The sequence below is a fragment of the Citrus sinensis genome, chromosome 7, assembly GCF_022201045.2.
Source record: "Citrus sinensis cultivar Valencia sweet orange chromosome 7, DVS_A1.0, whole genome shotgun sequence".
Classification (NCBI taxonomy): domain Eukaryota; kingdom Viridiplantae; phylum Streptophyta; class Magnoliopsida; order Sapindales; family Rutaceae; genus Citrus; species Citrus sinensis.
Window position 1 is genome coordinate 9,865,142 of NC_068562.1, and position 13,572 is coordinate 9,878,713.

Genomic DNA, 13,572 nt, shown 5'->3' on the forward strand with positions numbered 1-13,572 from the left:
AAGTGTCTACGGTCCCATGCATATATATTTGCCTGGTCTCATGAGGATATGCCAGGAATTGATCGCGGGGTAGCTTGCCACAGGTTGGCCATAAAGAAGGGGGCAAGGCCAGTGAGACAGAAGAGGAGATGCTTTAACCAGGAAAGGTATGAGGCCATAAACACCGAGGTGGAGAAGCTGTTGAAAGCAGGATTTATAAGGGAAGCCAGGTACCCAGAATGGATTTCAAATGTAGTCCTGGTAAAAAAGGCCAACGGGAAGTGGAGAATGTGTGTGGACTTCACGGACCTCAATAAGGCATGCCCAAAGGACAACTTTCTCCTACCCAAAAGAGATCAGCTGGTGGACTCAACAGCAGGTCACGGTCTGCTCAGTTTCATGGATGCCTTTTCTGGATACAACCAGATACCCATGGACGAGCAGGATGAGGAAAGCACTGCCTTTTTAACTAACATGGGTTTGTTTTGCTATAGGGTAATGTCTTTCGGCCTAAAAAATGCAGGAGCCACCTATCAAAGGTTGGTAAACAAGATCTTCAAGCCGTTGATTGGACACACTATGGAGGTATACGTGGATGATATGATTACAAAGTTCAAAGAGCCGAGGGATCATGTGAAGCATCTTGAAGAGACCTTTGAATTACTGAGGAAGTATGAGATGAAACTAAACCCGGAGAAATGTGCATTTGGGGTCAGCTCGGGCAAATTCCTGGGATTCCTGGTAAGCCACCGAGGGATTGAGGCCAACCCCGAAAAAATACGAGCGGTACAGAAATGAGATCTCCGCGGACAGTTAAGGAGGTGTAAAGCCTTACAGGGAAATTGGCAGCATTGAACCGATTCATCTCGCGGGCCACAGATAAATGCCACAATTTCTTCCAAATCATAAAGAAAGGGAGAAAAATGAAGTGGACATTAGAGTGCGAGGAAGCATTTGGGCAGCTGAAGGAATATCTGGCCCGTGCACCGTTACTGTCAACTCCGAGAGAGGGTGACCAGCTGTTTCTGTACCTGGTAATCTCTGAATGGGCTACCAGCTCGGTTTTGATCAGAGAAGAGGAAGGAAAGCAACACCCGGTATACTACACGAGCAAGGCCCTGGCAGACGCAGAAACCAGATATCCATTGATGGAGAGGTGGGCACTGGCTCTAATAACGGCAGCCCGAAACTCAGACCGTATTTTCAGGCCCACCAGATTGTTGTGATGACTGACTAGCCTCTTCGACAAACACTTCAAAAACCAGATGCATCTGGTCGGTTAGTAAAATGGTCTGTGGAGCTAAGTGAATTTGACCTCGCCTATAAACCCCGAGGAGCAATCAAAGCCCAAGCACTGGCAGAATTTATGGTTGACCGAGCGGAGCCAGTGGAAGAAGTTCGGGAGGAGCAACCAATAGAGCAGGAGAAAACAGAGGGGGTATGGTTGATAATGGTTGACGGATCATGTAGTGAGCAAGGATCCGGAGCAGGAGTTGTAATACGGAGCCCAGAAGGGACCGAAATAACATATGCAGTGAAGTTCGAATTTCAGCTCACAAACAACCAAGCTGAATATGAAGCCTTTATCACCGGGCTCGAACTTGCACACGCTTTAAGAGCAGAGAGGATAGAAATTCGAGCAGATTCCCAATTGGTATGTAATCAGCTCAACGATCAGTTCCAAGCAAGAGGAGAGAAGATGGGTCTTTATTTGAAAAAGGCAAGGCAGATGGTCGGGCTTTTCCAAGAAGTGGAGGTAAAGCAGATATCCCGGAATGAGAATTACCGAGCGGATATGTTGGCTAGGATGGCCGCAATTGCAGATCCGAAATTACCTAAGTCGGTCCCACTAGAGGTAAGGACCTCGCCGAGTATAGGAGAGGAAGTGAAGGTGATGAGAGTAAGCACTGGAGAATCCTGGATGGACCCGATTCGCGCATATATCCGCGACGGAGTTTTACCAGAGGACAAAAGGCAAGCAAGAAAGTTAAAATACCGAGCAGCGAGGTACACGCTACTAGATGAAGTGCTGTATCGCCGAGGGTTCACCTTGCCCCTTTTGAGATGTATAGATGAGGAGGAGGCAGATTATGTACCGAGGGAGATTCATGAAGGAATATGCGGCAATCATTCGGGGGCAAGAACTTTAGCCTTTAAGGCACTTCGGCAAGGATACTTCTGGCCAACCATGCACCAGGATGCGAAAAGGATGACAAAGAACTGTAAAACCTGCCAAAGCTTCTCTGAGGTTCCTGCACAACCCCCAGAAAAGCTGACCACTATGACATCCCCGTGGCCTTTCGCTCAGTGGGGAATCGACTTGATTGGTCCGTTACCTAAGGGCCGGGGAGCTGCGACACATGCAATTGTGGCAATAGACTACTTCACCAAGTGGGTGGAGGTGGGGGCCTTTAGCCAAATCACGGAGAGAAAGACAACTGATTTCATTTGGAAGAACATCATCTGCAGATACGGGATTCCCTATACCATCATTACAGACAACGGGAAGCAATTTGACAACGGCAACTTCAGGAAATTTTGCCAAAATTTGGGGGTGGATCTGAAGTTCTGCACCCCCGCTCACCCCCGGGCAAACAGACAGGTGGAAGCGGCCAACAAAGTGATAAAGAAGCTCCTGAAAACTAGGTTGGGAGAGAAGAAGGGAGCCTGGGTTGACGAGCTACCAGGAGTGTTATGGGCATACCGAACAACTCACAAAACCGCCACGGGGGAAACCCCGTTCGCTTTAGCTTTCGGTCATGAGGCGGTAGTCCCAGCAGAAATTGGAGTGGGGACACATCGAACGGAATATTTCACTGAAAAGCAAAATGACGAGCAGATCTGCTTAAGCCTGGACCTACTTGAGGAGAAATGGGAAGGGGCCTCGCAGAAAGTGGCCCAGTGTCAGCAAAGGGTTATGCGTTATTACAACAAGAACGTACGCGTGAGGCAGTTCCGAACAGAAGATTGGGTGCTCAGGAAGGTGAACCAAAACACCAGGAATCCCAACCATGGAGCTCTTGGACCGAAATGGGAAGGCCCGTACAGGGTGATACGAGCAACTGGACCAGGAGCCTACAAGCTGGCGTATCCAGACGGACGAGAGGTGAAGAGGTCGTGGAACACCGAGCACTTGAAAAAGTACTTTCAGTAAGCAAAGTGCTCTATTAGTTTTCATTTGGATAAGTTATTTCTGTTACAAGCACGGCGATTTGTGACACACACATATATTCCATGTTTCTGTAACGCATTCGAAATTCAATAAAGATGAATTCAGTATGGAACTTGTCTGTTAGCAAACCCATTAAATTCTACTAAGGCAAGAAAGTGTCTGCTTCTGCTCGGTCCAACGAAAGACCAGCAGCTAATCTAGTAAGGCAAGAAAGTGCCAGCTTCTGCTCGGTCAAACGAAAGACCAGCAGCTAATCTACTAAGGCAAGAAAGTGCCTGCTTCTTCTCGGTCAAACGAAAGACCAGCAGCTAATCTAGTAAGGCAAGAAAGTGCCCGCTTCTGCTCGGTCAAACGAAAGACCAGCAGCTAATCTACTAAAGCGAGTAAGTGCCTGCTCCTGCTCGGTCAAATGAAAGACCAGCAGCTAATTTACTAAGGCAAGAAAGTGCCTGCTTCTGCTCGGTCAAACAAAAGACCAGCAGCTAATCTACTAAGGCAAGAAAGTGTCTGCTTCTGCTCGGTCACCAAAAGACCAGCAGCTAATCTACTAAGGCAAGAAAGTGTCTGCTTCTGCTCGGTCACCAAAAGACCAGCAGCTAATCTACGAAAATTCTACGAAGGTAAGAAAGTGCATGCTTCTGCTCGGTCAAACGAAAGACCAGCAGCTAATTTATGAAAATTTTACTAAGGCAAGAAAGTGCATACTTCTGCTCGGACAACGAAGGGCCAGCAGCTAAATTTATGAGACTTTTACTAAGGCAAATATGTGTATGCTCCTGCTCAGTCACCAAAGACCAGCAGGTGATTTTGCGAAAATTTTTACCAAGGCAAACGGATGCCTATTCCTGTTCGATGCACTAAAGAACCAACAGGCGAAACCAGATAAGAAAGCCAATAGAGAACATTTAAAAAATTTTTATATAAACGTTCAAATGTTTACAAGGCAAACGAAAAACTACAGTCTTCACAAAAATAGACTTAAGGATTAGGAGGATCAACGGCCTCAGCAGGTGAAGGGTCAGCTACCTCGGGAGGTGGAAGATCAGCAACATCGGGAGGAGAAGGCATGGACCCCTGCCCCACTTCAAAAGCACGCTGCCCAGTTTTACCCTCCTGCTCCCCATTCAAAGAAACCTCCACCTGCTCTTGCTCATCCTGCTCCTTATCTCCTTGGCCGGCCCCAGTCATACACCTCTCCACCCCAGATTCCAGCTTGCTCATGTTGAGCTCGGGGTATTCTTCCTTGAGTACAGACATGATGCACTTATAGTTGAAAGCAACCCCGGAGTTATACTCAGTGTTGAGTATTAGAAAATGCATATTTATAAAGGAGAAAACCGTCATTTTACATTTCAAGTCTTACTAACAACCCTTACTTTTATGTATTTAACATTCTTATGATTTAATTACGTGTGTTTTATTTTAATTAAGTAATTTATGTATTTTAGGGGCATTATAGTCATTTCACAATAAAGGAGAGATCAGACGGCAAAACGGACATCACTTTTGAACTCAGGACGGTCGAAAACCTTAGGAGGAGCATAAAAGGAAAAATGACACTATTCACATGTACGGTACTATTCACGTGTACGATACTGTATACGTTACTGTTCACGACACTGTTCACATAGACGGATGATGACGTGGCATTGACCGATGATGTGGCATTGACTGATGAGGTGTCACGATCCTGTTGGACTAAAATTCTTATGTACTGTTGATGGTGACGTGGCAGCATATCAGTGGACGAAAAATCTCGCGTACGGTGCATGCATCACACAGGATTATTTTCAACCAAACCGCGTTACTGTTCATCCGGGTCAAACCGCGTTACTGTTCAAAGTCGGGTCAAACCGTGTTACTGTTCATCCGCGTGGTCAAACGTGGACTGTTGACTGATGACGTGGCGCAATCCTGAGCGTCCAAACTGTTTTTAATCCGATGGCCATGATTTACTCCATGTATCTATAAAAAGGGGGCCTCCCCCCCCTAATTGGAGATCTCTGAATCCATTTTTGGGATCCATTTTCTGTAATTCCCTCTCCATCTTGTATTTTCTTCGTATTTTAATAAATTCCCATTTTGCCCCTAGTTCAACTATGAGTGGCTAATTTTCTTTCAAGCTTGGGTTGAAGGTGAAGTCTCAACATGTGTCATGGGCTTAATTTGGTAAATTTATTTTCTCTTCCCCTCTAGTTTTTGTGGATGTTCTGACTTCTCGTCGACAAATAATAATAGTCTTGTCTAGATACCGCCTTGGTTACACCGGCCCTCTAGTACAAGGTTATTATTATTTGGCACGATAAGCCCTTAGCACCATATTGATTAGAGCGTGGTTCATGAGGTGTGGATTCCCCCCTCATGATTTAATTGGCATTAATACGGATTATTTAGCCCATGATGCATGTTGATACGGATCCAGATACCCAAGTACGTCATTTCAATAGAATTCTCTTCAATTTATTCTCACCATTTCAATACCAATTTTAGAATTTATTCTCTCCATTTTAATTTAAGTTTTAGCATATTCCAATCATTTCCACCACAAATCCAATCACCCATTCACAAAATTAATTCTACACAATTAAAATCCACCTCCTCGTGGGATCGACACTCGTCACCATTAATCTATACTACAACAGATTCGTGCGCTTGCGAGTACATTAAAATTTGCACAACACTCAGCATCCAACCGATCATCCACATCAGCGGATTTACCTTTCTCTTCAGCCAGCTGGTCACTCAGGGATTTGATCTCTCCCTCAAGGGCGGTCCTTAGAGTATCTCTTTCACTTTGAGTAGCCTGAAGATCGGATTTCAGATCACCCAGCTCACCCTCAAGCTTGGAAGAAGTGGCCTCAGCAATCGTAACTTTCTCCTCAAGCTCCGTAAGCTGCTTGTTCAGCTCGGCCAGCTTCTCCTTGGACCGATCAGTAGATTCGGCTTTCTTTTTCAACTCCTGGTTATCAGCTTGAAGCTTCCTCTCATGACGCGCGGACCCGGTCTTGTAACACGAAACCATTGTGGCCAGCCTGAAAGAGACTCTTTGAACAGAAGCAGCTAACTCGGAGAGGTCCATGCTCTCGATGTCCTTCACCATCTTGGGCCCAACCGATCTTTTGTAATCTTTCTGATATGAGCTCAGGTAGTCACCTTGATCCCGAGATGGAAGAGGAGAAGATCGGTCCCCAGACTGCAAGCTGACCTCAGGACTCTTGTCGGAGGTTTTCTCCCCACCACTTTTACGGGGTGGGGGAGGGGGCAGATCAGGGACAGGAGCTTTGGAGGGGCCGACACTGCTCTTCTTTGGAGGAGGAGGAGGGTTGCTGGAGCTGCTTGGAGCCCGACCACGCTTTCGGGACAGAGCGCTAAGAATCTTGTTATCCATTCCGGTAGCTATGTCCACCAAACCCGAACCAACCAGGGCTGTCGGTGACAGGAGATCTTGGCAGGTATATGCGTTCACCAGAGCAGTTTCCACCTGGAGCAGAGGTCGGTCTTCAAGCCCCTTTATCAAACCCCACGACTCTGAAAGAACAGATAAGGTTAAAGAACCCAATAAGTAACACGTCGAGAAAGAGTATAGGCAAAAAATGAACGACCTGGGGTGACAAAATGTGTTGGAAGGTAAATATCACCACCCAATGAATGAGCTGCTGGACACCAAGCTCCCCCAGCAAAGAAGAATTTGTTCTTCCAATTTTTGCACGAAGAGGGGAAGCCGGTGATTGGTTTCCTCTTCACAGAGCTCGACATGAAGTAATACCAGCCTGCTTCCTTTGGGCTACTCCTCAGCTGGTATAGATGCTTCACTTCAACGAGGGAGGGCTCCTCTGATCCACACCTCTTCCACAACACATACATAGCCGAGAGAACCCTCCACCCATTGGGGTGTAGCTGACCCAGGGCCAGGTGCATACCACCCAATATCTTGACAAAATAATGTTGAAGGGGTAGCCGAGCTCCTAATTTGAAGCTCTCCAGGTGCATCGTCACATACCCCCGCAGAGGCCGATTAGGGACATCACCTTTTCCTGGAACTATCAGGAGAATGTCCGCAGGAATGCCGTAAAGGTTCCTCAGCTTGAACAGATCAGTTTGGGTGGTGGCACAAGCTGTGTAGTCAATAGGGTAAGAATCTGCCTCTACCCTATGACCAAGGTGCCTTCTCTGAGGAGGTCCGCTCGGTCCGGAGCTTCTCCTCTCACCATCACCAACTCCTTCAGGGATCCCAACCCCATCAAAGCTGTGGTTCTCACCAGAGCCTGACGTAGGTCCACCCCTATTCCCTACAAGCTCTAGTTCGGGGGAGGGAGAGACAACCAAAGGGAGTGGGTACTCAAGGGTATCCCTGCCATGGGAAGGACCTACACTACTGGAGGGACCTAAGAAATCGGTGGATATTGACACGTTGAGGCCCGAATCCCCTGATTCTTCCTCGTCCTCATCAACAATTAACTTCCTTTTCCAATTTGACATATCGGAATCTCGAAAGAAAGCAAAGAAAACTCGAATGTACGGATACAAAAGGAGGCAACACGGAACCTGTTGTGCAAATTTTAATGTACTCGCAAGCGCACGAATTTATTGTAGTATAGATCAATGGTGACGAGTGTCGATCCCACGAGGTGGTGGATTTTAATTATGTGTAGAATTAATTTTGTAAATGGGTGGTTGGATTTAAGGTGGAAATGGTTTGGAATATGCTAAAACTTAAATTAAAATGGAGAGAATAAATTCTAAAATTAGAATTGCAATGGCGAGAATAAATTGAAGATAATTCTATTGAAATGACGTACTTGGGTATCTAGATCCGTATCAACATGCATCATGGGCTAAATAATCCGTATTAATGCCAATTAAATCATGAGGGGGGAATCCACACCTCATGAACCACGCTCTAATCAATATGGTGCTAAGGGCTTATCGTGCCAAATAATAATAACCTTGTACTAGAGGGCCGGTGTAACCAAGGCGGTACTAGACAAGATTAGTATTATTTATCGACGAGAAGTCAGAACATCCACAAAAACTAGAGGGGAAGAGAAAATAAATTTACCAAATTAAGCCCATGACACATGTTGAGACTTCACCTTCAACCCAAGCTTGAAAGAAAATTAGCCACTCATAATTGAACTAGGGGCAAAATGGAAATTTATTAAAATACGAAGAAAATACAAGATGGAGAGGGAATCACAGAAAATGGATCCCAAAAATGGATTCAGAGATATCAAATTAGGGGGGGGAGGCCCCCTTTGAAATATAAGTGTGCAACCCAAGAGGGGGGGTGAATTGGAAATTTAAAAATTATCCTAGCAAATCCACACAACAAGTAATCTAATGCCTTAATCAATTCGAAAACAATAAATTCAATGAAAGCACAATAATAAATGAGCAAGGGAAGAGAAAGCAAACTCAAGGATTTTTACGTGGTTCGGCAATCCCCGCCTACGTCCACGCCTCCAAGCACACCGGGCTTGAGGATTTCACTATCCAAGCCTTTCCAAGGCTTCAACGATTACAATTGACTTCGAGGTGTCAATAAACCTTTTCAACAAGAGATTATATCTCCAATCTCTTTACCCCAAGTGTTTCCCACACTTGTACTCTCACAATTTGATAAGAAATGATAAATACAACAATGAATCTCTCTTTAAGAGTGGATATACAATTGAAGAACAAAGATGATTTAAAGAATGATGATTCACGAAGTTGAAGCTCAATATATGTTGTGTGCACTTGTTCTTGCTTGTTGGAGATTGTTGGAGGGCTTCAAAAAGAGTTGGATTTGAGTTTTTATAGTTTGAGCTCGAAAACTAGCCGTTACTCACATTTTGGTTGTAACCGGATTACCGGTTATGGACATCCGGAATTCCGCTTAATGTTACCGTTACAGCCACAAATTTGAATTTCTGAACATCCGGATTTCCGCTTTGTCACATCCGGATTTCCGCTTACGCTCAGTAGCTTACTGCCCAACAACCGGATTTCCGTTTGTCAGGATCCGGATTTCCGCTTTCAATTCGGATAGATGCTGCCTAACATTCGGACTTCCGTTTGTCAGAATCCGGAATTCCGCTTGCTACAGTAACTGCTACAGTAAACTATTTTCTAAAATTATAGTTTGACCCCAAAACTTTATAAAACTGTAGTACGGCCCAAAACGTTATGAAACTTTTCAAATAGGTCCAATTTCAGAACTTCCCAAGAATAGTTAATTAGTTATCTTTCCCAAACTTTCTAAAATTATGATATGGCCCCAAAGTTTTTATTGTTTCGCTCAAAGGTCCTTTTCAACATAATACCTATATTTTTCAAAGTTCTCAAAACCTTTCACTTTAGTCCAAAATATTCATAAATTATGGTATGGCCCAAAACATTTTAAATGTTTGTAAAAACGTCCAACTCTGAAATTTAATTCTTATTAAAATCAAAGATTTCAAATCTTAACAATTAAGTCCAAATTACTTAAATTTACAAAATACTTTTCTTTATAAAAACAAAAACTTTTAGTTTATGAAAAGTATTTAATTAAATCAATTTCTTGAGCTTCTCAAATGCTAAATCAAACATTAATTAAATCATACCGGCTTTACAAGAATTTATCTCACTAATTTGTTCGTTGAGCTTTAAACAATATTCTTGATGTCGCCGTTGTCCGTTGAGTGTCTTCAATCTTGATTTCACTTGCATAAATATTATCCTTAAAAAACTAGTGAAAATGTGAAATACAATATTTATTAAATCACTCAATACATATGTTTGTTATCATCAAAACTACATTATGTATAGCCCTTTAGGCTAACAATCTCCCCCTTTTTGATGATGACAAACGTTGCATGTATTTAAACAATCATTTTTCATAAAATCATTTTTCCATTAAATATAAAACATTTACAATGTGAAAATAATGATTTATTTAAAAAATAATTTGAGCTTAAAAAATTAATCATTTTTAATCTTGTTTGTTATCATCAAAATCAACATTATGGAAACATATATGTTAACACCCTTTTTATAGATACATGGAGTAAATCATGGCCATCGGATTAAAAACAGTTTGGACGCTCAGGATTGCGCCACGTCATCAGTCAACAGTCCACGGTTTGACCACGCGGATGAACAGTAACACGGTTTGACCCGACTTTAAATAGTAACGCGGTTTGACCCGGATGAACAGTAACGCGGTTTGGTTGAAAATAATCCTGTGTGATGCATGCACCGTACGCGAGATTTTTCGTCCACTGATATGCTGCCACGTCACCATCAACAGTACATAAGAATTTTAGTCCAACAGGATCGTGACACCTCATCAGTCAATGCCACATCATCGGTCAATGCCACGTCATCGATCCGTCTATGTGAACAGTGCCGTGAACAGTAACGTATACAGTCCCGTATACGTGAATAGTACCGTACATGTGAATAGTGCCATTTTTCCTTTTATGCTCCTCCTAAGGTTTTTGACCGTCCTGAGTTCAAAAGTGATGTCCGTTTTGCCGTCTGATTTCTCCTTTATTGTGAAATGACTATAATGCCCCTAAAATACATAAATTACTTAATTAAAATAAAACACACATAATTAAATCACAAGAATGTTAAATACATAAAAGTAAGGGTTGTTAGTAAGACTTGAAATGTAAAATGACGGTTTTCTCCTTTATAAATATGCATTTTCTAACACTCAACACACCCCCCAACCAGCTTATTGCTAGTCCCTAGCAAATGAAGCGAAAACAAAATTCAAATTCAAAATGATTTTTTTTTTTTTTAGAAACACTTGTGTTTATTCAATCAGATTAATGATAGCAATCAAATAAAAGTATAAGCATTATCTCCAGTCTAAAGCAACATCACACCCACATCAACCATCCACATGAATCAGCCCAGTAGACTTTGTTATAGCTACTTTCAAGAATGACATGTCAAACCCCAAAATCTCACTGGAAGTAGTGACACTCTTACAAATAAATTAAACCCAATAAAAATAGTCACTCCAATGAATGGTAATTGAGAGAAAATAATGAAGAAGTGATATCACATGCTCTCACCAAGATGAAATAAATATGCCCTCAGCTTAAAAATAATACGATCTCAAGTCAAACAAAAACTGTTAGTCAACCCAATTTATTTATTTATTTTTTTTATATGCACCACTACATCTTTTTAGCCCATATAACTAGCTTCTACTTCAGATTATAGTTCCCTAAAATTAGGAAGGACTTTTATTAGGATGTAACGTAGGCTAGGGACATGGTTAACAAAGAAAGGAAATAAGGAAAACAAAGTGTATGTTTGAGAAAAATGCAAAGAATTTTTTTATTTTTTTATTTTTTGGAAGTTGCAAGGTGGATTTCACCTATTATTGTTATTTTTATTCTTTTGAAACAACAACTTTTGTTTTGTTGTTTTTTTTTTTTGTATAACTTCACTGAACAACATAATTATTTACATTTTCTCAAACATAAATAGGTGATGGAACTTATAAGATATCGGATAATACTCCAAATCGGAGTGGGTCAAGATAATAAGTTGACAAAGAAAATGTTTTTTTTTTTTAAAGGCTCAAAAGGGTTAACTATGGATATTTAATAAAAGGGATGGCTAGAAAGGCTCAAACGGATCAAAGATGGCCTTTCCATCGTCTTTTAGGGCTCTAAATAACCTTCCATATCTACTAGTTAGATGGGCCTCCAAATGTAGCAACACACTTTTTTTTCTTTTTTTTTTATTAAGGGTTAACTCAAAAGAAATCTAGAGATCGTGTATACAATAATAAACTGTTAAGCTGTATAAAGAATGGGCAAAAGGGTTACTCTCCAAGAAAAATGATAGGCTCAAAAACTCACTTGGTACTTATTATGACATGTTCATTCCTTCAAGCAACGCATATTTGTCTCCGACATCAACATGTAGAGTAGCAAACATAATGTAAAATCACTTAAGACCCAAGATAATACAAATACTAAAATTTAAAATTAATCATGTCACCCAATGTTAAAACAAATCACACAATTTTTTTTTTTAAACAACATTCTACCCCCCAACCTATTCTAAACATGAAAGGAAAATATGCATGCAGATATGTGAAAATGATGCATAAAAACTAATTAGAAAAGTTACACGTAAAATGATAGAAAACGAAAATAATTTTTTATTTTTTTTAAAGAAGATGCGTTTCTAGAGGAACTACACTCCATATTCAGCCATCTTCGACTCAAAAGTTGGAAAATGTATATTGATAGAGGAGAAATTAAAAAGAAGAACAATAAACATAAACACATAATAAAGAAAAACAAAATGTCTGAATTTTTTTTTTTTTTTACGATGAAGATGCGTTTCTAGAGTCACTACACTCCATATTCAGCCATCTTCGACACAAAAAGTTAGCAACAATTAGTTTCTACAACAAAAATTAGTAAAAACTTAACCAAAATTCCACAATTGTCGACTATTCCCTCCCCCCAACCAGAACGAAACATTGTCCTCAATGTTTGAAAGGAAAGAAGTAGAGTTTAGAAGACATCACCTGGGTGGTGCAACACAGAAAACAATATTTACAAGCGAAGAGTTAAATCTAATTTGTACTTCTTACTGCGGCTACTGTTACCATCATTATTTGGGCGCTCCAACACAAAGGTCCAGGGGTCTGGCTCCGGTTTATAAGCTTGTAACAGATCAAGTAGCTCATTAGCAGTGTGAGCACAAATAAAGAGTTTTTTCACATTAGCAGAAATGAAATAGTTTTTTATTGCATGGTTAAGAAATGCGATAAAGCCATCATAAAAGTTATTGACATTTAACAAACCGATGGGTTTTTGGTGGATGTGCAGATGGGCCCAAGATGCTAGCGTGATAAGTGCCTCTAGTGTTGCAAGATCTCCTGGAAGGAAAATAAAAGCATCAGCATGATTAAGCATTTTAGTTATTCTTTCTTGCATACCTGAGACGACTAACTCTTCTCCAGTTGATGAGTCAGACGAACTGCCCAATGATTTTAGAACTCTTGGGATGATGCCTAACACTTGACTTCCTCTGATAAAAGCTGCTTCTGAGACCATTTTTGATAATCCTCGGTTACCTCCTCCATACACAAAGTGTAATTTTCTCTCTGCTATGCTTCGACCAAGATCTATGGCTGCCTCTGTTGACCGATGATGTGGCATTGACTGATGAGGTGTCACGATCCTGTTGGACTAAAATTCTTATGTACTGTTGATGGTGACGTGGCAGCATATCAGTGGACGAAAAATCTCGCGTACGGTGCATGCATCACACAGGATTATTTTCAACCAAACCGCGTTACTGTTCATCCGGGTCAAACCGCGTTACTGTTCAAAGTCGGGTCAAACCGTGTTACTGTTCATCCGCGTGGTCAAACGTGGACTGTTGACTGATGACGTGGCGCAATCCTGAGCGTC

General features: G+C 41.7%; 1 protein-coding gene across 1 annotated transcript; it reads right to left on the reverse strand.

Annotated features, from left to right (window-relative positions):
• Positions 1-4,129: 4,129 nt before the first annotated feature.
• Positions 4,130-7,630, reverse strand: LOC107175464 (uncharacterized). The gene is made up of 3 exons (XM_052431252.1): positions 6,790-7,630; positions 5,814-6,679; positions 4,130-4,393 (listed from the first exon to the last, which is right to left on the reverse strand). The coding sequence occupies exons 1-3, from the start codon at positions 7,628-7,630 to the stop codon at positions 4,130-4,132; spliced, it is 1,971 nt and encodes a 656-aa protein (XP_052287212.1).
• Positions 7,631-13,572: the final 5,942 nt, after the last annotated feature.

Bases quoted from the DNA above. Each gene is read 5' to 3' on its own strand.
- LOC107175464 (XM_052431252.1), bottom strand. From the start codon at position 7,630: ATGTCAAATTGGAAAAGGAAGTTAATTGTTGATGAGGACGAGGAAGAA. The intron at 6,680-6,789 runs GTGATATTTACC...CTGTTCTTTCAG, and splicing joins AGCAGCTCATTCATTGGGTG to AGTCGTGGGGTTTGATAAAG. The intron at 4,394-5,813 runs GTACTCGCAAGC...TCTGTACTCAAG, and splicing joins AGTGTTGTGCAAATTTTAAT to GAAGAATACCCCGAGCTCAA.